This window comes from Protopterus annectens, chromosome 8.part0, assembly GCF_019279795.1.
Source record: "Protopterus annectens isolate FY-2018-M chromosome 8.part0, PAN1.0, whole genome shotgun sequence".
Lineage (NCBI taxonomy): Eukaryota > Metazoa > Chordata > Ceratodontiformes > Protopteridae > Protopterus > Protopterus annectens.
In genome coordinates this window covers 771,766,264-771,791,159 of record NC_056741.1, presented here as the reverse complement: position 1 = coordinate 771,791,159, position 24,896 = coordinate 771,766,264, and the positions used below count along the sequence as shown (strand labels likewise).

Genomic DNA, 24,896 nt, shown 5'->3' with positions numbered 1-24,896 from the left:
AGTGATCCCTGGGGTGAATTTTCTATTTCTCATCCACTCATCAAGATTTCTCTTGAAGAGGGCCAGTGAGGTCCTCTGTTTGACATGTATGGAAGTCTATTCCATAGCATGTGCAGTCTCTGGGTAATAAACCTGTCCCTCCAGCATGTTCTGTTGATTGTGGTAATGCGGTTGAGGTCCCTGCAGTGTGTGGTGTGGATGGATTGGGATTTCTTTAGATGTAGCATTTTTAACAAAGCTGGGTCAGACATGGCTTTGTAAGTCAAGCAGATATCACCTCTAAGTAGGCAATATGAGACAGAGAACAGTTGGGAGTTTTTTTGAGTCTGTCCATATAGGACAAGTGTTTAAGGCCTAGGATCCTCTTTGCGGGGTACTTCTGCGGTCTCTCCAGTTGTTGCAAGTGTCTAGTGGGGTACATACCAAATGGGGCATTGTACTCGATGACTTGCCTAATGAGGGAAGAGTAGAGGGAGACAATGACCTCTTTCGTCCTGGATGCAAAACCCTTAGTAATGAGATGTGCCACACAGAAGGACTTTCTGACCACAGTGGCAATGTGGTGGTCAAAAGAGAGATTGCTGTCAACCTGTGTTCCTAGATCTCTTATAATGCCTTCTGTGTTCAGGACTACCATCAATGTGGTAATTCATGGGAACTGGGTTTTTCCCAAAGTGGATGATGACACATTTTTTGGCATTGAGCTTAAGGCCATGGTTCTAACATCAGTTGTTGGTCTCAGTGAGGCCTTTCTGTAGGATGTCAACATCACTTGGGGAGTTAATAATGGCTCCCAACTTGCAACTGTCTGCAAACTTTGTCAGCCAGAGTCCCTTCATGTTGGCCTGGACTTCTGAGAAGTAGATACCAAACAGGAGAGGACCAAAGACCGATCCCTGTGGGACTCCACTCATGACTGGTCAGCAGTCTGACTTGGAGTCAGCGACTTTCACAATGTGGGTTCTGTGAGCCAGTTTGCAACCCACCTAGTGATATAGGGGTTGATGCCTAGCTTCATGAGTTTTTCTATGATTCTTGAGTGGGGAATGGTATCAAAGGCCTTGGCCAGATCAAGGTAGGCTGTATGAACCACCTTGCCTTCATCCACAGCTCTGGTGACTGACTCAGAGAAGTCGACCAAGTTGAGCAGGCATGATCTACCCTTCACCAAACCACACTGTGTGGGATCCAGAGTTTGGAAATTCCCTATATCCTTGTTTATTAGGTCCATGATGATGCGTTCCATAGATTTGCATTATCAGACTTGTCAGGCTAATGGGGCGATAGTTCTCAGGGTCTGTAGCCGCTCCTCCTTTGTGGAGAAGAATGACTGTAGCAGTGCACTATTTAGCCTATTTGATTGGTTAGCAACAGACTGGTGTGCCATTTAGCCTATTTGATTGGTTAGCAACCGAATGGTGACTTTAGAAATGCTTGCTTATCTGATTAGTTGCTGGGAAAGGTTTTTCCATTGGTCTTTGCTCTAAGCGAGTACCTTCTACTTCCCTATGACTGGTCCATTCTTGTATTTAAAGTCATTGATTGGTGGATTAGGATCTGGGGTTGGGAGGGTGGTCTAATGGTTAAGGTGTTTGCCTTACAAACACAAGGTGCAGGGTTTGAGTCCCACAAGGGATAATTAGCTAGGCTTAAAATGGTTTACAAGGGCAGTTAGCCTAGTACTAATCTATGAACCTATGAAGAAGGCTATGGCCAAAAGCACTAATCCTTTTTACCACCAGTGTTTCTTTGTTGTTTTTCTTTTTTCATGTAGTTTGTTCCATTAAAGAGTGTTCCGAGATTTTAAGGCTGTCCGTGGTGTTAGGTCCATTCTTTTGAACCAAATGCCCCCAATTACTTTGGGCTTTGTCCAGAATTCTTCAGCAAAAGTTTAAAGGTATGCAGATTATTACAGTCAGTCACTAATGCTAGATATACAAGTTTCACACTTTGTTGTTCAGAAAATGCATGTTGTTGACACAAAATCTGTTCTATTAAAATTAAAAAAAAAAAGTTATGTTTAAAATTGTCGCTGGTTTTGGTCCTTCATTCCACTTTTATTTTTGGCTGGTTCAAAATTCTTGAGAAAAGAATTTGATAGGTAATCTTCAGAAACATGCACACAGGTGTTTCCAGGGTAACCACACGCTCAGACAGCCAGAAAAAAAAGATTACTCAAATCATCTTTTTCCAGCTGCCTGAGCCTGCGGTTACCTTGGAAGGCCAGTGCGAATGTTTCAGTGTAATCGCTACTATTCAGGGCACATTGGGTGGGAGATGGTGTTGAAAGTGGGGAGTCTCTTGCTCTCCCCTCCTCGCCTTATAACCCTGGCAAGTATGTTGCAGGTAGTCTTTTATGTAAAAAAAAGAGTAAATAGTTTTGTATTAGAAAATTACCCAACCAGATGCGAAGTAGCAAGGACCGCCCAAAGCCCATCCACTACTCTATGTTTCCCTGTAACTACTAGTCTTACTATGAATAAACATCAGACAGTCAACGTCACCAAATAGAATATGGAAAACTGTGTAGTACGTTAATCAAAATTATACAATGTATGCATATACATAAAAACAGAATTGAATATATTTTACAAAATTACACTCTAGCAAGTGCATCTGCAATTCTATCCCCATTCACTCTGCACTCATTTTACGTAATAAATTTTAATTAAGAAATGTAATGCAATGAAAATTGATAAGGCGCGGATATAAGCAGCTCATGTTCTTTCATACAAAACATAGTAATCTTGAATTAAAACGACAAATAGTATCCAAAAGAATGAAGTCTGTTACAACAGATGAAAGCACTTAACCTATGGTTGTACATCAATAAAATCCTTCTGTGTTCCTGTTTGAGCCGTGTACAGTTTGTGGAGCTATCTGTGAGCTGTGTTTCTTTTTCATACAAAACATACTTCTATGCTTTGGTGAGGTACTCTGAGTAGAAAGCAGCAATTTCTCATATTAAGGCAAAAGTTGTACATACCTAATGTAACATCCCTCACACACCATAAATGAGGTACACGACAATCATTTCATTTCTTCAACTTGCTTTAATACACATGGCCCAAAAGATTCACATTAAAATGTTACAGGCTATGAGGTTTGTAAACTCCCATACCCACATCCCAGCAAATGAAATATGAATACATACAGCACATGACTGCGTGAAAGGAATTATTGCATACCAGGTAACTCTCATGAAAACGATAGTTAAGAAAGGTAGGGGGTGCATGTGAAGCACAGAAATATAGTTAAAAAAGGTGGGGGTCCAGAGGGGCTTGCCCCCCCCCCCGGAAAAGCAATTTAAAGCACAAAATTAGGTGGGGCTGGGGGTGTAAAGTACTTCATACATACTGCCCTTCTGACCCCCTAATAGTTTCATAGTTTGGTATTAGGCTATCTGCCCTGGGGCATTTATAAGCCTAGCCATAGTGATGTGGCTTTCGCCACCCCATGTAATGGTACAAAAGTGTACAGAATAGATTTAGAATACTGTACCTCTGTCTAGTAGTGACACAGTGAAGACCCCCTTACATAATAGAATTAGTTTACTGTGCCTCTGTCTAGTAGTGACACAGAGATGACCCCTGGGGTAAACCTACGATCTCCCATCCACTCGTCAAGATTTCTCTTGAAGAGAGTCAGTGAGGGGCTCTGCCTAACATGAACTGGGATTCTGTTCCAGAGTATGGGAAGCCTCTGAGTTATGAATCTGTCCCTCCAGCATGTCCTATTCATATTTGTGCTGAGGTTCAAATCTTTAGCTCTCGTGGTTCTGATGGATTTGGATTTTTTGAGGTGGAGCATGTCCATCAATTCTTGATTGGACATGGCCTTGTACGTCAGGCACAGATCACCTCTGAGTAGGCGGTATGCTACTGAATAGAGTTGGAGTTTCTTTAGTCTGGCAGCATATGACATATGTCGGAGACCCTTGATCCTCTTGGTGAGGTACTTTTGGGGTCTCTCTAGCTGTTGCAAGTGCCAGGTGAGGTATATACCAAATGGGGCATTGTACTCAATCATGGGCCTGATAAGGGAGGAGTACAGGGGCACAATGACCTCCTTTGATATGGATGTGAATCCCTTCATGATAAGGTGGGCAAGATAGAAAGTCTTTCTAACCACTTTGGCAACGTGGATGTCAAATGAGAGGTCACTATCGACTTGGGTCCCCAGGTCTCTGATTACTTTTTCCGTATTCAGTGGGTTACCGCCTATGTGATAATTTGTGGGCACTTTGTTTTTCCCCAAAGGGGATGACTATACATTTTTTGGCATTTAGTTTAAGGCCATGACTCCGGCACCAGTTGTCCGTTTCAGTGAGGCCTTTCTGTAGGATGTATGTGTCAGCTGGTGTATCGACTATGGCGCCTAGTTTGCAGTCATCTGCAAACTTTGTCAGCCACAACCCTCCCAGGTTTGCTTCCACATCTGAGAAATAAATGCCGAACAAGAGGGGTCCCAGGACAGAGCCCTGTGGGACACCACTTGTCACTGGCTTTGAGTCTGACATGGCTCCAGCGATTTTGACTTCATGGGTTCTATCCTTTAGCCAGTTTGCCACCCATCTTGTGACATATAGATTTACATTTAAGCTGTTGAGCTTGTCTATGATGCCAGAGTGGGGTATTGTGTCGAAAGCTTTAGCCAAGTCCAGGTAGGCTGTATGGACTGCTTTGCCCTCGTCAATGGCTCTAGTGACTGTTTCAAAAAAGTCAACCAGGTTTAAAAGGCAGGATCTGCCTTTTACAAAGCCGAACTGGGTGGGATCAAGTGTCTGTAAGTCCCCAATGTCTCTGTTTATTAGTTCCATAATGATTCTTTCCATAGTTTTGCAGAGCAGGCTGGTTAAGCTTATGGGGCGGTAGTTACCAGGGTCAGTAGAGGTGCCTCCTTTGTGGAGTGGGACTACTGTTGCTGTACGCCAGTTTTCAGGTACATATCCTGTAGTAAGGCTAAGGTTAAATAGCATTTTTATGTGCGGGTTTAGCTCCTCTTGGAGTTCACGTAGCACGCAACCCTGGATACCGTCAGGTCCCATTGATGCTGTGTTTTTAGCTTTGCTGAGGGCGGTTCTCACCTGGACATCTGAGATGACAGGGAGGTTACATTCAGCTGGGATAAGTATTTCTTCTTTTGGGGGTGAGGGAGGGGAGAAATTTGCACTGAACCTGTCTGCCAGAATGTTGGCAATATCTGTGGGTTCAGTGTATTTTTTGTCATTGTGAACTAACTCTGAACATATCTGAGGGTTTCCGCCCAGGTTTCTAATATAGCTGAAGAAGGCCTTGTGGTTATCTTTAGTGTCCATAGCAATTTTTCTCTCAAAGTTGGCCTTGGATGTTTTTATGAGAGAACATAGCTTTCTACTAGTGCTGATCAGAGATGCCTTCTCTTTATGGGATTTTGCTCTGACTGTAGCTTCCTTCTTTTGTTATACAATTTGTTTATGGCTGGGGGTCCACCAGACAGGACGCCTGCCCTTGGTGGAGAGGGTCTTGGTTTTATTTGGGATTGCATGATCCATGCATTCTTGGAGATGTCCGTAGAAAGCATTTGTGAAGGATTCTGCATTGTGGGATGTGGTTTCCACTGTCCCAGTGGGCTTAAAGGATACCATCTCAGTTTTAAGAAGTGTAAAGTCGGCTTTTGAGAAGTTTTTCACTGTAGTCTTTTGTGTTGGGGGTGGAGGTGGGATATGTATATCCAGGGTGATTAGTTTGTGGTCAGATCTCACTAGTGAAGGGTATACTTCTGGTGTGGAGCACTTTGTCCCCATGTTTGTGATGATCAGGTCTAGTATATTATCTCCCCTTGTGGGAGAGGTGACTAGCTGTTCCATTGCATTTGAATTTATGAATTCCAGGAACCTTTGGGCTAGGGTGTTTGGGCTAGAATAATGCACCCAGTCTATGTTAGGGTAGTTGACGTCTCCCAATATGATGGTGTTTGGTGAGACATTCATGTCCTCAAATGTCTTCAGGAAGGCTGAGTGGGGTTCCTGAGATTGGGAGGGTGGTCTGTAACATGCTACCAGTTGTATAGCAGTTTTGCCTACGGTTAGTTGCACCTGGATGGTCTCTGATGCTTCATGTGTTGCCACTAACCTGGAGGTATAGGTGCCCTTGATGAATATGGACACTCCCCCTCCCTTTTTGGTTTGGCCCGAGTTTTGGGGCCGAAAAGCATGATACGAGGTATAGCCTGGTAGCGCTGAGGTGCTCTCAGGAGCCTTGAACCAGGTTTCAGTTACTGCACAGACATCGATGTCCTCCATACTGAGGAGTGCTTCGAGAGCATGTATCTTGAGATTTAGACTTCTGGCGTTCAGCAGCATTACACTTAAATTTTCAATTTTTGTTTTCTAAGGAGGTGGGTTTGTCTTTTGAGCCTTGCCTAAAAAAGGCACTATGGGTGAGGCAAGAGCCTTAGCCAATATCCGGAAGCCCAGTGGTGACAGATGCAAGCCGTCCCTTGCGAAGCAGCGTGGCTTGTCCAGCATGTCATCCCAAGCAGACAGACATTGGATCCCCCTAGAATGACACCAGTATTTGTGCCAATTATTAAAGCTGGTCATCTATCTTTGTATTGTGGCATCATTCTTGGTGAGGGCAAGATGCTGGTCAGGGTCATACCAGCCTGGGCTACATAACCAGAGAGCTCCTCTATGTCTCTTTTCATGTAGTCCAGGGAGGTACGTCTCAGGTCATTCACGCCGGCATGGACAATGACGGAGTCATATTTGTACTTGCTTTGGAGTGACCTGAGTGCGTGTGTTATGTGGCGGATCCTAGCTCCCGATAAGCAGCTCACCGTTACCCTCTCCTTGTTCAGCCTGGTAAGCGGAACGTCAGTGTGTCTAACTATAGAGTCACCTATTACTAGTGTATCAGGCATGGTGTTTGGCCTTAAGGGCTGTGATTGTTTGACACACTGATTTATTGAAGTATGTGATGTATGTGTTATGTTTTGAGGTGGTGGATTTTTGGGTGTCTGCTTTGGAAGCCTCTGTTGTTTTGGTAAGTTTTTTGTTAGAGCCCCCGAGTATGTCTTTGTGTTTTTATGCGTTTGGTTTGCAGTTGTGGTAGGTCTATGTGGGACTGGGTTTGGTGTGTGTGTGGTTACCTTCTCCTCCTGTCTGGTCTTGCCAGTCCTGAGTTGAGAGAGTTCAGCCTCCAGTTTGGCTATATAGTTGCATCTCTCACATGTATTTGTGTTTGTTGGGAGGGGGAGAGGGTTGTCTGTGTACATGAGACAACTGTAGCATTGTCTCAAGATTCCCAGATTAACCAGCTGAACCGGAGAGGATGCCAGCAATCTACCACTCGACATGCTAGAATATTATAAGGGAGTACTGTGCCTTTAAGGGAAGTGGGTACTCACAGGGAAGGTAGGTGGATGTAGTGCTTACTTTAGTTAGCGAGTGCTTACTTAGAAGAGAGGTTTTGAGAACAAGTGCTAGGCTTATAATAAAGCGATTAGACTAAATTATTATAAGAGTAGAGCTTTCTTAAGGGAAAATTTGAAGAGCAGACTTGGCGGAGCCAGAAAAAGTTTAACCTTGTTTAACCGGCTATGCGCACAACCGCACAAAGCCGTGCAAATGCGGATTTTAAACAGGGAACTTCAAAAGAGCTAGAAATGGTCCAAAACAACCAATTACTACAAGCTCTTGTGCTGCGGTCACTCCTTCAGGGACAGATAGGCTGCTCAAGGCTCCCCACTCCCACTGGTGAGCAAAGAAACTTCCTTCTATCCACATAAGACAATGGACACCACAGGAACTACACCACAGCCCAGAATACAGCAAAGCCTGTATACTGGTCTAAACTAGTCGAGGAGAGGCGGGAAAACAAGTTGACCCTGTCCTTCTTTCGGCTTTTCCCGGTTAGGGGCCGCCACAGTGGATCATCTGTCCTCTCATGATTGGCACTGGAATTTTACGGTGTTGAGTTGCCAGCCCGACACCCAACCTTCCACAGAATGCACACGCACACACTCACACCTAGGGCCAATTAAGAGTGTCCAATCCACCTACTGCACGTCTTTGGGATGTGGGAGGAAACCGGAGCACACGGAGAAAACCCAGGGAGGACATGCAGACTCCGCACAGAAGGCACCCCAGCTGAGAATTGAACCGGAGAACCTTTTGCTGTGAGGCGGCAACGCTAATCGCTGCACCACCATGGCTGCCCTGAACCTGTCCTTACATCTCTTAATTAAAGGATACACACCATAACTAGCTTGGAGTGGCCGTATTTCAAGAACTGCAACAAACAGTCAATGGGTCGCTGGATAATCTACTTGGCTTGTCACTCAGCCGTATTTTGCATGCAACGTCACGCGGGCTTGTCCGGACTCCTGTCAATCATGTAGGCCTTGCACATTCCTGCGTCAAAATCGCGGTGGGGTAATGCTCTAATACAGAGCCAAATAATGGACAAGTCAGTTGACAGCTTCATCTTTCGTTCCCTATGCTAAAATTACTTTTTTTAAATCTTCAATATAAATAATGCTGTAGCTACTATTCTGGATTCAGAAATAGTGTGAACTACACATTGCCTGCCATCCCTCTCAAATGTACAGACTTTCGCAGAATATCCAGATTTTTACCTCATATGTTTGGTCCTTTTTTTTCATAAAAGTATGGTTTTCTAGCAAATCATTAGTGATTCATTAAAGAATGAAATCAGAAAATAATGATAATCAGTTGAGGTGGCGCTACTGCGGTAGCGTTGTCGCTTCACAGTTAGACGTTGCCCCTTCGATTCTCAGTTAGAGCGTCTTCTGTGTGGCGAGTCTGGTGACATGCGTGAATGGGCCCGGCAAGCCAACATGTAAAAATCTACTGCCAATCATTAGCGAAGCCAGCATGTAAAAATCTTCTGCCAATCATTAGCGGACTGGAGTTCCGCTGTGGCGACCCCTAACCGGGAAAAAGCCGAAAGACACAAAGTTGAGGTTCAGGCTTCATATCCTAGAGAAAATTCATGTCAACACAAAAGAAGCTATTCTATTAACTTTCTAAATTTGTAGGAGCAATATTTAAAAACTGTCACATTTTTTGGCCTCCCCCAATTATTTATGGCTTTGTCCAGATTTCTTGCTCCAAAAGGTTGAGAGCTGTGCGTGACTTTGCAGGATACGTACAAATATTATTCTCTCGTCTTCATATCTCATTTTCTCTGTACGACTTTTTAGCCCCTCATGCTGATCTAACGTAGTAGTTTTAACAAATACTGTAACTAAAAAAAGGCAAATACAACCGTTTATCATATAGGTTCATAGGTTCATACTAGGCTATCTGCCCGAGGGCATTTACAAGCCTAGCCCATCGTTTTGTGGCTTACGCCACCCCTTTAGTATGGGGAACTATACCCATTATTTTGCTGTGCCTCTGTCGAGCAGTGACACTGAGGTAATCCCTGGGGTATATCTGCGATCTCCCATCCATTGGTCAAGATTTCTCTTGAACAAGGCCAGCGAGGTGCTCTGCCTCACATATACCGGGATTTTGTTCCACAGCATAGGGAGTCTTTGGGTGATGAATCTATCCCTCCAGCATGTTCTATTAATAGCCGTGTCGAGGTTTAAGTCTCCCGCCCTTGTGGCTCTGATGGATCTAGATTTTTTGAGGTGAAGCATATTCATCAAATCTGGGTTTGACATGGCCTTGTATGTTAGGCAAAGGTCACCTCTGAGCAAGCGGTAAGCGACTGAATAGAGCTGGAGTTCTTTCAGTCGGGCAGCATAGGACAGATTTTTGAGACCCTTTATCCTTTTGGTGAGGAACTTTTGTGGCCTCTCCAGCTGCTGCAAGTGTCAGATCAGATACATTCCGAATGGGGCATTGTACTCAATCATTGGTCTGATGAGTGATGAGTAAAGGGAGACTATGACCTCCCTTGATCTAGATGAGAATCCCTTCATGATAAGGTGGGCAATGTAGAAGGTCTTCCTAACTACTTTAGCTACATGGGTGTCGAATGACAGACTACTATCAACCTGGGTCCCCAGGTCCCTGATAACTTCTTCTGTGCTCAGTGGATTGCCACCTATTTGGTAGCTAGGGGTAACCTTGTTTTCCAAGGGTATGACTATGCATTTTTTTGCATTTAACTTTAGGCCGTGGCTCTGGCACCAGTTATCCGTTTCTGTGAGACCCTTCTGAAGGATATCTGTGTCAGATGTGTTTTCTACTACTATATATACTTGTATATCTGTTGCATTTAGCACATCATTTGTTTTTCGAGTATTTTGCTAGCATAATTATTAATGTGAAAGATAAGCTATGTATATTTTCTTACTGAAATGGGCGAGACGATGAGGGGCATTTTTTTCTGCCCATTACAAGGTGGCAAGTCTACTAATAAGTGGTATATTTTTTACCGTTAATAACCATACCTCTCAACTGTCCCTGATTTTCAGGGACGTCCCTGATTTTGACTCAAATTTTAACTTTGTCCCTCTTAATCCCTCCTAAAACTAGTGACTTTTGAAGGAAAGGTGGTGAATTACACTTAATGAATAATGACAATAATTAAGAATTATAGACTTCTTTTACTTCAGAAAATGTGCATTAATTCATATGCTCTGATTCCGTCAATGTTTCAAGTTAATAGCACTAATATTTAAAAAGTGTCCTTGACTGTCCCTGATTTTTTCTTGACTTGTCCCTGATTCTGTTGAAATTTGTCCCCGATTGGTTGAGAGGTCTGTAAACAGTTTTATGTAATTCCAAGATGGGTAAAACAGGAAGCAAGAAGATTAAGTAGATGAAAAGTGTTAAAAGTATATAGAGTCATGTGTGACTCATTACTGTAGATTTACTGCCAAAGTCTTGCAAAGAAAATAACGACAAACGCACCAAAGCAGAGAATACAAAAATTACAGATCTGGGATTTTCGTGGGCATCAAACTGAAACTGGATAGCCCTGAAGGGCCACCGTACTTGTGTATTACATTCCATTACAGCTCCCAAAACAAACTAACCAAGTTAAAGTGCAAGTTCGGCTGGGCTTTTTAAGACTTTAGAAGCTCCAAGCAAAGGATTCGAAAATGTACTGCTGTATGCCGTGCAGACTGCTTGCACACCATATTCGCACCTAAGACCTTCGCCTACTATATTAGGGCAAAACTTAAAACTTCCAAGTAAGACTTTCCCCAGGGAAAACCAGGATATAAGAACCAGACACAACAAGTTGCATCTGTAATTAAACAACAATAATATTCAACGATGGCACTATCGAATCAGAGTGAAACAAAAGGAGGACAGCTAAATACAGAAGATTATGTTTACCTTTCAGAAGTACAGACATCAGAACAGATGCCAATAAGAAATGCAGACTCTATACGATACTCCTCTAAGACTGCTATTGACATCGAACAAAGTGAATATCCCGGAACTAACTCTGCCCCTCAAAATGGCGAGCTGCCTAGTGGGAAAAATGATGTTGTTCCTCGTGGTAGCGGCCCGGATATGTGCAAGTCGGAACAGAAACTAGATTTTGGGCAAAAGGAACTAAAGGGCGCACACGATATTTGTGAGCAGTCTGAGGATCTCCAGGGTGTTAAAATGACACGAGAAAGAAAACCCGACAATGTTGTTCAAACAGACCGGGTTACCCGATCGCGTTCTGAAAATAAGAGTAGTGTATCTAGCAGTGGTAAGAAGTGCCTTCTCTTTTAATAGCTGTTATGTCAGTTCTTTTCTAGTCTGTGGTAGTGGGCTATGATGATAGGCACCAAGACGCAACTCTAACAATGTAACATTTTCTTTGCGTGCTTTTTCTGTGCCTGTTGTTTAAATGCTACTTACTTCTGAGTTTCAAAACGTTTTCATGTAGCAGTATTAGATGTTGGCCTTGCGAATACTATGTGGTAGTAAATATGCCGTTGTGTATCTTGTCCCTGTTTTGAATTTTGTTCATTTTAGATTAATAACTATTTAATTTTAGCGACCGAATTGTACAATACTTTGATGAGATTGTATATGTACGTTTTAGTAAATCAATTTGCAGTTGATTCTGGTGCGTGTTTGGAGGTCCGCTTTAAATCGAAAGTGAAAGAAACCGTGTATATACCAACATTCTTTGCTACTGTGGAGTGGAAGACCGTACATAACCAAAACTGGGCTTTATTACAAACATGTATGCGTAATCCAGTTAAGTAAAATAAATGTTTATTATGTATAGACACAAACATACGCGTATGTGTGGGTATACGTATTTGTGCGCCCGTTAACATGTAGTCATTTATTCATTTGCATTTTTGCAAAGAAAGCAAGGGAGCCCACAGGATTTTTTTTTTGGGGGGGGGGGGTGTGCAAACCCCCAGCCCACGCAGCCATTACAGGGTCCCATTTCTCCCCGGTTGCTATAAACACTGTTCAAAATTCTCAGTGTGGATACTGTTTTATACTTCACTTCTTCTTCTACAATGATTACATATATCTAGATTTAATTAGGAATCTGTGATACGTTTTTTTACATACCTCGTGTTAACATGTACATTGCAACTAACTCTAGGGAACTTTCAGCTGGCAGCCCTTTTGAATTCTGATAAGGCTTGGCTGTTCAGTTCTCTGTACTGGAATAATTTATCATTCATTGCTAATAATCATTTTGGGTACTGTTTACCTTTTTACCTACCATAAAGATAAGGTATTTGTTTTATCTTAAAATACTTCCCTTTATTTATTTGTTTGTTTGTAAGCGACTTTGAACCAACTACTAGGGAATAGTGTTCATTAGCTCAGTATTTCTCATGTAGGACACTAATTTAGTTTATAACACTAGTGTTCTTTGGCTTCCAAGATTAGCTGTCAGTAACACAAGTTGCTGTTTAAAAGATGGCATTCTGTGCTCCGAATGCACGACACATTATAGCTGTATTTAACAAACTGTGTGCAGTCACTAAATTGTGTATATCTTTTAATTAATGCTTAATCAAGCATTTCTTCATAACCAACATTGACACAGTTGCAAATCATCAATCCCCACCTTTCTCATTAAAACCTATACCCACATCTACCATAAAAAAAAAAAAAACTCCTTCAGAAACCGAAGCCATGCTCTAATGCTCCAGATAACATTCTTTCATACTTTCTTAGCATAGCTGCCAAAGCCATTGCCTACCCCATCAGCATTCTAATCAACCGCTCTATCCAAGAAAGCATAGTACCCCAAATTTGGAAAAAGGCTTTTATCATACCTTTACATGAAGGTGGCAATAATAACAGTATTACTAATTTCCGTCCCATCGCTATCCTGTCTCCCATCTCTAAACTCCTAGAAAAGTGTATCCATCTACAACTCCTACCACATACCTTAGACAATCACCTACTAACTCCCACACAACATGAATTTAGACCCGGTCACAGCACTGTGACAGCCCTCCTCTCCTTCCTGGAAACTGTAAATAAAGCCCGGTACTCTGGCCACATTGTTTCTACCCTCCTACTTGACCTCTCTAAGGCCTTTGACACTATCTCTCACAATCTACTTCTAACTAAACTCTCTAAGCTCAGCCTATCACCTTCCTCTCTGAACTGGTTCTCCAGCTACTTATCCAATAGATATCAAGCAGTAAAATGGAAAAAGGCCAACTCCTCATTCCTTAATACCCCAACTGGAGTTCCCAAGGTTCCATACTGGGTCCCTCCTCTTTAATATATTTATAAATGACTTCTGCAATTCTATCCCTTTCTCAAATATCATCCAATATGCAGATGATTCAACTATTATCTGTTCTGCCACCTCCATCCCTGCACTTCTAAAGCTTACACAAGATGCATTCTCAACCACTGAACAATGGATGAAAAAAAATCACCTAGCACTTAATGCCTAACCAAATTAATAGTATTTACTTCCTCTAAAGTCACCTCTTTCAATACAAACACATTCTCTATCACTAGCCAAAACAACACATCTCTGGAATTAGTGTCAGAGGCCATATTACTAGGGGTCCAAATTGACAGCTTAAATTCAATTCCCACCTTCAACTAAATCTAAAAAAAACCCCATCAAAAACTTGGCATGCTCTACCGACAAATCACTCTCTCTCTATTTCATTTCTTATCCCCTCCCTTCTCTATGGAGCTCCACTCCTAACTAACCTACAATTTTCCCTTAAAACACAACTTTCCTCTTGCTACAACAAAATCGCCAAGTTCGCTACCAGCCATAAGTCCTCCACCCACCACTGTTCTTCTCTCCACAAACTAAAATGGCTAGAACTATCCAATCATCTCACCTACACTCAATCTTGCACATAAGCTCATTTTCAACCCCTCCCTCTGCCCCCCCCCTTTCCTTTGCCTTTAAAATGCACCTACCTGATAGGTTTTGGTTGTTAGACCTTAGTACTCTAATAGAATTGTATAAACCAACTCGTCACCCAGGTAAAAAAACCTCCTATCCTATGGTCTAGCACGTCTCTGGAACTCTCTACCACCATCCATTCATACCACCTCTAACCGCTTTATATTCAAAAAATCTCTTCACTCCCATCTAGTATCCCAGTGGGAATACTCCTGCTCCCTCCCCACATAATAATTTACACTGGCAATTTCCATTTTACTTAATCTCCCCCTCTTTACACTGGCAATTTCCATTTTACTTTCTCTCCTAAGTCATACATCCTTCCCTTGTACTTACTAAGCTGTTTTACAAAGAATGTATTTGAATGTACCTCTTAAGTGCAAGCTTCCTAAGATGTAATGGCTTCTCAGTATTTATACTGTATGTTCCTTTTTTACTAGTCTGTATCATCTGTAATGTTTTGCTCTAGTCTGTAACATATTTGTAAAAATTGTAACCTAAAACCTTATTGTAACCTTGCTTGTTTTTGGAGCTTTTCTCCCCAGGACTCCATTGAAAACTGGTTCATCTTGGCCCAATGGACTATCCTGGTAAGCCAACTACAAATAAATAAATAGATCTTTTTAAAGATAATTCCAATAGCCCTAATATATGCACATTATTAATTCTTTTTTCAAGATTAGTTTTACTGAGTGGGCAAGGGAAATGGTTGACCCCTAGTTATATGAAACTGGGTCTGCATTATCAGTTATGTGAACAACTTCATTATATGCTTAACTAAAAGCTTCAGACCTTTTTTCTTGACACAGCCGTTGCAGTATCCTTCCTGTAATAAACAGAAGTAGCCATGCATAAGAAGTGTACATATTTATACACAGGATTATAATATATACAGAATGCATTAATTATAATAATTTAATTATATCCCTTCTATAATACAGCACCACTTTAGACTGTTTTAAATTTAAAGTTTTGAACGTATTTCCAGCAAGCAATGAAACAAAGCATATGAACCAATAATGACAAACTGCCCAGTTCAGAACATTTCAACCACAAAAGACCACTCAAGCTTCTGTCATTACAATCCACCAATATCAGTCAATGTGCACAATCCCTGCAGAAGTAAAAGTCATCTGAATAATTCCACATTAAAGAGATCTGAAACTAATGAAGTTGTTGCTAGAAAATAACTTTATATTTCAGTGTTTCATCTACAAATTCAGTGCCTGCTGCCCATGAAGAATAAATTGCCTATGTTACATTAAAAATGATAAGCTGGTATATTGCAATAGGGAATGGGTTGTAAGCTGAAAAACAAGTTCATAGTTATTATGCATCTCATCCAAAGGCGGACATAGTCAGGATTGCAGCACTCCATTCCCCCTTAAAATACAAATCTACATGCTGTGGGAGTAGAACCTGTAGCCCTCTGCATCAAGATGCAAGTATGCTAACTGCTGTGCTAGTAATACTGCTTTACAATTCTATACCACAATAGTGATACCATTTGTTAAACAAAACAGTTGCACATTTTAAGCAGACAACATTAGCAGCAGTAAACTTATCTTCCCCTGAAGACAATAGTGATACCATTTGCCAAACAAAACAGTTGCACATTTTAAGCAGACATTAGCAGCAGTAAACTTATCTTCCCCTGAAGCTCACAATTCCTTGAAAATGCACTTGAAAATAAATTCCACCTGCTAACTCTAGGGCACTGCACTCTCTCTCTCACACACCCCAACCTCTTAGTGCAAGAAATCTGGACAAAGCCCAACATAGGGACATATTATAAATATTGCTGTCATGAACTTAGAACATTGCTAGAATAACAGGATTTATGTTAGTATGCATTTTTTTAAAGAATATGACCTCTAAAACTCAAATGTCTGTCATTTAATTAGCAACTTCAGTCCTTTTGTAGGAGGAATATTGGGGCAAAAATCTGGACATTCTGCAAAAACCTGGACAACTGAGGGGTATACTACCTCCTTCTTATACAGACGCATGTACACACTTGGCTGTTTTATTTTCTGCTACTGATTAAGGTTACAAGTACAACTTCAGAAGCTCCACCAGAGGTTTTCTGCAAAAGGAGTTATAGTGACATGCCTGTCAAAATTTCTTACTAGTGTCATATTCATTGGAGTCTTGTACCAGCGTAGTCCTGCTGCCTCTGTCCCCTCTAGTATAATTATTCTATTCCCTGGTGAACTTTTTCCATACATTTACTTCTTTATGATCATATATGATAATGTTATATACATGCTCTCTGTAATGTTTCTCTATATCGCTCCTTTCATAAATTTTACCTGTATATTCCCTTATAGCTCCTTTTCTTTCTTTGCTAACTCAGTGGGACATTGGTATATAATTTTAGCAATAGTAAGCATCTGAAGTTCATCATGTGTATATGGGTGTATATTATATATATATATATATATATATATATATATATATATATATATATATATATATATATATATATATATATATATGTATATACACACACACGTGCATGCACACATTTTTTATATATATAATATATTTCACTATGAAGTGTCGAAATATCAGAACATCGAACCTCTGATAGAAGATTTCGAAGTGCTGAAATGTCAAACTTACAAAAAAATAACCTTAAACATGGAAAGCTCTTATTTTAGGCTTTTGCAGGGGGGCAAAAAAGAATCTGAGTGAGAGTCCGACAGATGTGAACAGTCATTAATGGATTATTCATTTATACTTTATACTTCTGTCTCTCCCCCATAACACAGACACATGCCAAATATACAATGATGTCGGTGCGGATCTCAAAGCTTTCATAGATGCACCATGTGCTAATTAAATGGATTGTGAACAGAGATGCACAGAGCTTAGAAATGTACAAAACTCCTGCAGTTTTTACATCTAAACACTACAGTTTTCTATACATCTTTTATGCCACATCCATCTTTCAAGGACTCTGAAAACCAGATGTCAGCAATGAATGTTCATCACAACAGCTTCTCAAGGACATATGTGTTCTCTAGTATTGCAGTGAACCAAGAGAAAATTATCAAGTAGGAACCCTGCCAGATGATATCAGCGACCATTTGCCCACGTATATCATCAGGCATAAAAACGACATAAACAAACCTCCCAAGTTTATTACTGCCAGAACCAAAAAACATTTTAATCCTGACCTATTTCAAATGGAACTAAATGCCTGCAACTGGAACCCCCTAAAAATCCTCCCACTAGATGAAGCTGTCGGCTACTTTAACCACAAATTCTTAACAATACTTGATACCCATGCACCCAAAAGATCTATCAGGATAAAGTTCAAATCTGCTCCCTGGCTCTCAAAAGACACAAAACAAAAATACTTATAAGAAACAAATCCTGGGCTAAATGGAGAGCAACTAGAGATGTCTCAGAACACCTGAACTTTAGACAATTACGTAATACTACTAAAAAGCCATACTCTCTGACAAACAAGCCTATTACAGTAAACTTCAACAGTCTCACACTATGAATCCACAAAAATTTTGGACTGCCATTAATAACCTTCTTCAGCCCGGCCATTCTAGTACCCTCCACCCCTAGAGTCAGATAACAAAACAATCTAGAAATTGCCAATGCCTTCAATACCTACTTTACAGAGACCATTCAAACCCTGGCCACAAATCTAACTTCTACAAACACTAACCTACCTAATTCCCAACATGACAATCTTCCTAATTTCAAGATAAAACCCATCTCAATCTCCTTTATCCAGAAACTAATTCACAAGCTAAAACCCTGTACACCCTCTGATGACAACCTTCCAGCTGAATACCTTCAACTTGCATCCAGAGCAATTGCTCATCCTGTAGCTATTCTCATTAATCGTACCATTTCTGAAAGCACTATCCCTAATCTTTGGAAAATCTCACACATCATTCCCTTACATAAAGGAGGCAACTCTAATGAGTACTCCAACTATAGGCCCATAGCACTACTCTCACCCTTAGCTAAGATCATGGAGAAATGTATCCATCATCAGCTAATAGATTACCTTACTAAAAATAACATCCTGGCCAGCTGCCAACATGGCTTTAGACCCTTTCACAGCACCACCACTGCCCTTCTATCTTTCACCAATACTATTAACACCAACCGAACAATAACTACCTCTCATCTGCACTCTTCATTGACCTGTCAAAAGCCTTTGACATGGTCAATCACTCCCTACTTATAAATACCCTACAATCCCTCTCTCTGGATTCTAATTCTATCCTTTGGTTTAAGTCTTACCTCAGCAACCGAAAACAAGCTGTTTTGTGGCAAAATCACTTGTCTTCATATCTCCCTGTTTTACTAGGAGTTCCTCAAGGCTCTATTTTAGGACCCCTTCTCTTCTCTCTGTTCATAAATGATCTTCATGTAGCTATTCCTCAATCCACCTGCATACAGTATGCTGATGATTCTACTATCATCTGTTCTGCAAAGTCTCTTCCTGAGCTGAAATCTGTAAGCCAAACTGTCTTCTCCATAGTAGAAACTTGGTTCCAAAACCGTGCTTACTCTTGAATGCCAAAACAAATTACTTCTGATTACTCCTAACAACAAGACACCTCCCATACACTTCTCCATCCTAGCTAGTAATGGAACCCTTATATCACCTGATCTGACCTGTAAGTTATTAGGAGTTACAATAGACAATAAACTCACTTTTGACAATCATATTAATAACACCATTAAGTCCGTTAATAGAAAATTAGGCTCCTTGTATAGGATAAGACCCTTCCTCACCCCAAAAGCAAGAACTACCGTTGCCCACTCTCATTTACTCTCTACCCTCCTCTATGCTTCTCCCATTTACACCAATTTAAAGCAAAACAATATCAACAAACTTACCAAAGCCTACAACAGTATTGCAAGGTTTGTAACTGGTAAGCCCTACAGAACCCATCACTGCATTAACCTACATCAGCTAGACTGGCTTGAACTGCAAAATGCTGCTACTCTCTCAACTAACTACTGCTCACAAAATCTTCTACCTTCCTAACAACACACCTACACTAAACAATCTTATAACACCCTATAATAATCTTCATTCCCTCGCTCCTCTAATAAACTCCTAGCTTATATACCCAAATCTAACAACTTAGCTGGTGACTCCTTATTCTCCACCACCACAGGTAAGCAATGGAACATGCTGCCACCCAACCTAACCTCTATTTCCTCTTTTCCCCTCTTCAAACTTAATCTTAAAAATCACCTAAAACTACAATGGTTATGCCCTTGCTGTAACCCTGACTAATATTCTACTATTAGCCTATAACCTATCTTCTCTCTCTTCCTTTACATTACTACTCTGCCAACAAATGTTATGTAATTGTTATCTTCCACATTTTTAACCCGATGGTTTACTTTAAAATGTTACGTTAATTCCTTCCTAATGTATGTGGCATTGCCTCTGATATCTGGAGCTTTTCTCCCCGGGCCTCTACTGAAAATGGAAATATCTCCAGCTAGACTAGCCCGGTCAACAAATGTAAAATAAATGTAAAATAAATAAATAAATAAATATTCTCTAGTATTGCAATGAACCAAGGCCTGTGTCCCTGTAGAAAGCAGTAAGGAGCTCTAATCCTCATTCTCTCTCCTGCTGTAGTGATTAGTTACTAGGTAGGACATGTGTATTCTCTAGTATTGCAATGAACCAAGGCCTGTGTCCCTGTAGAAAGCAGTAAGGAGCTCTAATCCTCATTCTCTCTCCTGCTGTAGTGATTATTTACTAGGTCATGTTAAAAGTGCAGTACAAAATTACTTAACTCCTGTTTTCTCTGTTTTTATAAAAAATGGCCATATATTCACCAGGTTAGAGAATATTTTGTTTCACTGCCCTGTCCTCTTTTACTCATGAAATATAATTAATTTGCATAAAGAAAAAAGAATCTCAGTAAACTAGCAATTGCACCACTAGAATTGGGGAAATTATGCATCATATATTCAAATATATCAATCCATTTCCAGAACAGAAAACTTATGCTTTGTAAACAACCCAGTCTTTTGTGCCTCTTTATACTTTTATTTCCTTCTGTGCACTGCAGTCATAAAAGTAAGCTCTAGAGAACATGAATATACTGTTCATTTCCAACTTACACATGCCAAAGTGGGCATTATAAAATGATTGATCTAATGAGGTCTTTCTAAAGGGGGGGGATGCAATAACATCTCTAGATCTAGTCACAATTTGTTTATGAGCTGTGCATTATAGAAAACTTCCATATGACTCTGGGCTCAAAAGTTAGGTCACTGTACACACTACTACTGTTTTAGAAGCAGGTTTGACTACTTATACTCACAGAATATATGGTACCTAGACAATCCCATGCTATCACCAGCAACTTAAACGGTGACTGGCGCAACTTAGCCCTGCAGCTTAAACGGTGACTGGCGCAACTTAGCCCTGCAGCTTAAACGGTGACTGGCGCAACTTAGCCCTGCAGCTTAAACGGTGACTGGCGCAACTTAGCCCTGCAGCTTAAACGGTGACCGGCAACTTAGCCCTGCAGCTTAAACGGTGACTGGCGCAACTTAGCCCTGCAGCTTAAACGGTGACCGGCGCAACTTAGCCCTGCAGCTTAAACGGTGACCGGCGCAACTTAGCCCTGCAGCTTAAACGGTGACCGGCGCAACTTGGCCCTGTAACCGTTTCATAACAAAAATACATGGCAGTGCTTACAGTGTGACTCTGGCAGCAAGTTTCATAAATAAATAAATAGCGGTCCTTGATGGTATACTTTTGATAACACCTGCATTAACAGTTCTCTACAAATGTGAAGACCATATTTTCTAATGTATACATACTTGCTTCTTTATACTTTAGTTTTCAAACTGGCTTGCTGCACAGTGGTAAGTCTAGGCACTAAACCAAAGGGTAAAAATGTCACACAGACCAATTATTCACTAAACGCAGCAAGAGACAGAGCCAAGCTAGAGTTTTCACTACCTGATAAAATTCTTGTAATGTAGGCCCTTAAAATACAAGCAAATGACCCCATAAGGACCTGACGTGTTTCAGCAACACCGCTTCCGAATGCCCATGACACTTTTCTTTTTCAAAGGCTTAAAAGATACTTCAAGCCAATAAAGCTAAACTCCGCTAGCTGTGGATTTGTATGGCTTACACTTCTAAGTGACCTCATTGACACAGCATAAGTAGCTTGGCTACAGTTAATACATTTTAAACCAAGCTGGACCTCATAAACATCAAGAGGCCTACAAAATAGCTCAATTAAGTAACATCCAAACCAATATGTGTGTATAAAGATTGTCCAAACAACAAGGCAGTAAAAAACTGCAAGAAAAACAAACTGGAATTTCACACTCCCAAGTCTCACATCAGCTTCTCCTATCGCTAATCCTGGCATGTATTAGTTGCTACTGTCTTAGAAATGCTTCAGAAACAATTCAGTTTTGAGTATAAACTAGCTTTTTTATTTTTACTTACTTGCTAAATTTTGGGGAGGAAGACTTTTTTTGTACCATTTCTCTACCAATTAATGGTGTGGGGAAATTCAACAGTTGGTCTAAATGTTGTAGTAGTAGTTTTAATTAATTCTTACTGCCAACAGCTAAGCGAGACCGAACTGTAAACATGCTGATGCACCCCTTTTGTAACCCGCAATGCTTTGCGGCCGCCACCCGCTAGACAAAACTTAATGTGCTTATTTTTTGACCAAATGTGTTTCTCTTAACATAAACCAAACTACTCTTGCTTTAGGTATTCAACACAAAGAAAAAGGTGGATCTAAATTTCTTTCCATTTAAAACCAGTAAAGTCCACTGAAATACAGATGAATTAATTTCAAACACATTGTTAAAATCTTTACTTACAAGTGCATGGGATACAAAGCACCCATCCCTTTTCTGTGTCACATTTAAAGTAATTTTAAAATTGTAACTCCTCAGGGAACCTTACTGTGAGCGTCTCTGGCAGGCTGGCAGCAGTGATGTGATTGTCTTCCCACGCAGGTTTCTGTTTAAAATTCATGGACGCACGCATGACTGTTGGGTCCTGACTCCTAAAGGCGCCTATGCACAGAAGATGAAAACAGGTCGCAAACGCCCGTTGCATCTGTGCTACTGGATTGGATGCAAAGGGAGTTCTTAAAGAGGAATGCCCTTTTAAAAATAACTTTTTTTTTTTTTAAATTAAAATAAAATCAGCTGGTTCCAGGGGGTGCAAGTGCACCTGCCTGCGGGCGCCCTTGAAAGTCAGTCCATCTTGGGAACGTTGCTGTCTTGCTCTTATACTGTAGATGCCATGAGAGAATTAGGGTTGCCACCTTTTCAAATGCCCAAAGTGGGGCATTTGGTACAAACGTCAGATTTTGCAGAGCAAAACATACCCACGGCCAGTACAAAGACCAGAACTTCACTTTTTTGCATAAATAAAAGCTTATTCTTTTAGCATTTTATTTGTTTATTCTGTTTCTTATAACATTGGGTGTTTCAGATGTAGAATAACTGTTTTGTGCAACTATTACATAAAATATTAAAATATAGGAAATATGTTTGTCCTAAAATCTCAGGACATTTGCCAGTTTTTCTTTGCAGGACACAACTGCCAAAAAAGGGACTGTCCCTCGCAAATTGGTACAGGTGGCAATCCGACTTGGTATTAGAACATTACTCCTCCACGATTTGTGTGCAGGAATGGGCGTGGCCTACATGATTGACAGGGCCGAGTGACAATCCATGCCGATTATACAGTGACATAGTGATTGTCAATTATTTTCTACATTTATAAGTGCACCATCGAAAGCACACATGTCCTGGGTGTCTGACTTGCTTTGGTATAATGTGCAGTAATTGCTTTTGTACCCCCCCCCCCACCTTTCTTTAAACATTTTTTTTTCTAGAGATAAAGCAACAACAATATTCTGAGGCAGTGGGACAATAAATACGTGCAATAAAAAAGACCTCCCAGGAAGGTCGCCACCTGCACCCCACACCTTTACAGAATAGGAATTTTAAGTCTGTGTAATAGATTTTATACATGCAGCATTTTGTGTGTTCACCCCCTCCCCTTTAAAGAATTACAATTCTCAGTGTAATAGTGTAATAATTTTGTATAAATGCAGCATATTCTGTGTTTGTTGTAATAGGTAAAAATCTGTTTTGATCGGTATACCATTAAGTACACGTTCTGCCAAATTATTTAGTCTAACATGTAATATATCGAAGTTTTTGATTAATGGAAATTGGAAATCCTGGTACCAGCAAATCAGGGAGAAAAGGCTTTGTAGTAAAATAATTACAAGGTTCAGCATACTAATTTCTGTGAGGATGGTTTTCCCAAGTTTTATTCAAAGCAGTTTTCAAAATAAATTCATGCGGAGAGTGCTGGGCGGGGTTTGGGCGGTCCTTGCTACTGCACGTCTGGTGGGGTAATGTTCTAATACAAAACCAGCGACCCTAAAGAGCATCCATCACATACAGTTGTACATAAACAGTGGCTGTATGGCAGTTCAGTTGCAACCAAGTTAAATATGGTAGCACTGTATTTCTAGTTTACAGCAAAGTACCTTTACAGGTACAGAGACTTGGAGAAATTAAAACGTACTGAGATGAGCTACGAGAGTACATTACTAGCTGACGGTAGTGAGGATTACAAATAACTTGGTTTTCTTTTTTGTAGTACTTTTAGGAACAGTAGGCAAGAACTACGTTAAAGTTTGATAATGAATAGTTGGGTACCATTTTCTAGTTAGTGTAGGAGAAGATGGATTTCTTTTTAACTCCACTCTTGGGTTGCCTTTTTCCCTACAGCAGGGTTCCAGTATTGTGTAGGTACCAGAAACCTGCTTGTAATTTATACAACTTTAATTTCCTTGCCTTGGAATCAAAGGAATGGAAAGACCACTCACTTTTTTAAGCTTTACTTCTGACATCATTTGCAGATGACTTTTTAAGGTCTATCCCTGCATGACACACTACAGACAGGAGAAGTCTGAAGTTTACCTTGTTCGGTACTGCTGGCAGTCTTACATTGTTAATTAGTTCTGCTGATGTCAAGTGCCCTGCAGAAAGGTGAGAGACTGTTCTCCAGTGTCATTAGTGCAGAGAGGAAGATAACTGATTCCTTGCTGATTCCAATGTAGCAACGTAGCCATATCTTTGATAGTAAAACAGAGTAATTAGACCAGTCGGTGGTTGAAAGGCAGTTGTCACTTTTTGACATCACAGTGTTGAAAATGTTAAGTTTCAAACTTTAAATGTTTGTTTATACTATTTTACATTTTAAGATGACGTTTAGAGAAAAGACAATATTTTTTCTTGTAACAAAACATTTACTATTTTCATGCCATCCCACCACAATAGGACAAAACTGCCCAAATCAGGACTTCTCTGCAGGAAGTAAGACAGGCGGCAACCCTGTCTGCTACCTATTCTTGATACTGTTTATAAGACAGTCTTTTATGCTTTTTCTTGTAACATCCTCCCAGAGGAGGAGGATGCATACCTGGTGCACAGATCCTCTTCCATAGACTTTGTCAATCTTCACACAAGTGGAGTGCATGAGCATTTTCTAGT

The 24,896-nt window shown here is 40.7% G+C and overlaps 1 protein-coding gene across 3 annotated transcripts in view; it reads left to right on the top strand.

The window, feature by feature from the left end:
* Nucleotides 1-10,858: 10,858 nt before the first annotated feature.
* The window catches only part of LOC122809037 (torsin-1A-interacting protein 2-like), a 773,156-nt gene continuing 759,118 nt past the window's right edge, over nucleotides 10,859-24,896 (top strand). Inside the window, exon 1 of one of the 3 annotated variants that reach the window (XM_044080245.1) lies at nucleotides 10,859-11,672. In XM_044080245.1, the coding sequence (XP_043936180.1) occupies nucleotides 11,243-11,672 (430 nt within the window). In that variant the 5' untranslated portion in view covers nucleotides 10,859-11,242. The remainder of the gene's footprint in view (nucleotides 11,673-24,896) is intronic. The other 2 variants (XM_044080242.1, XM_044080244.1) reach the window with 2 other exon arrangements.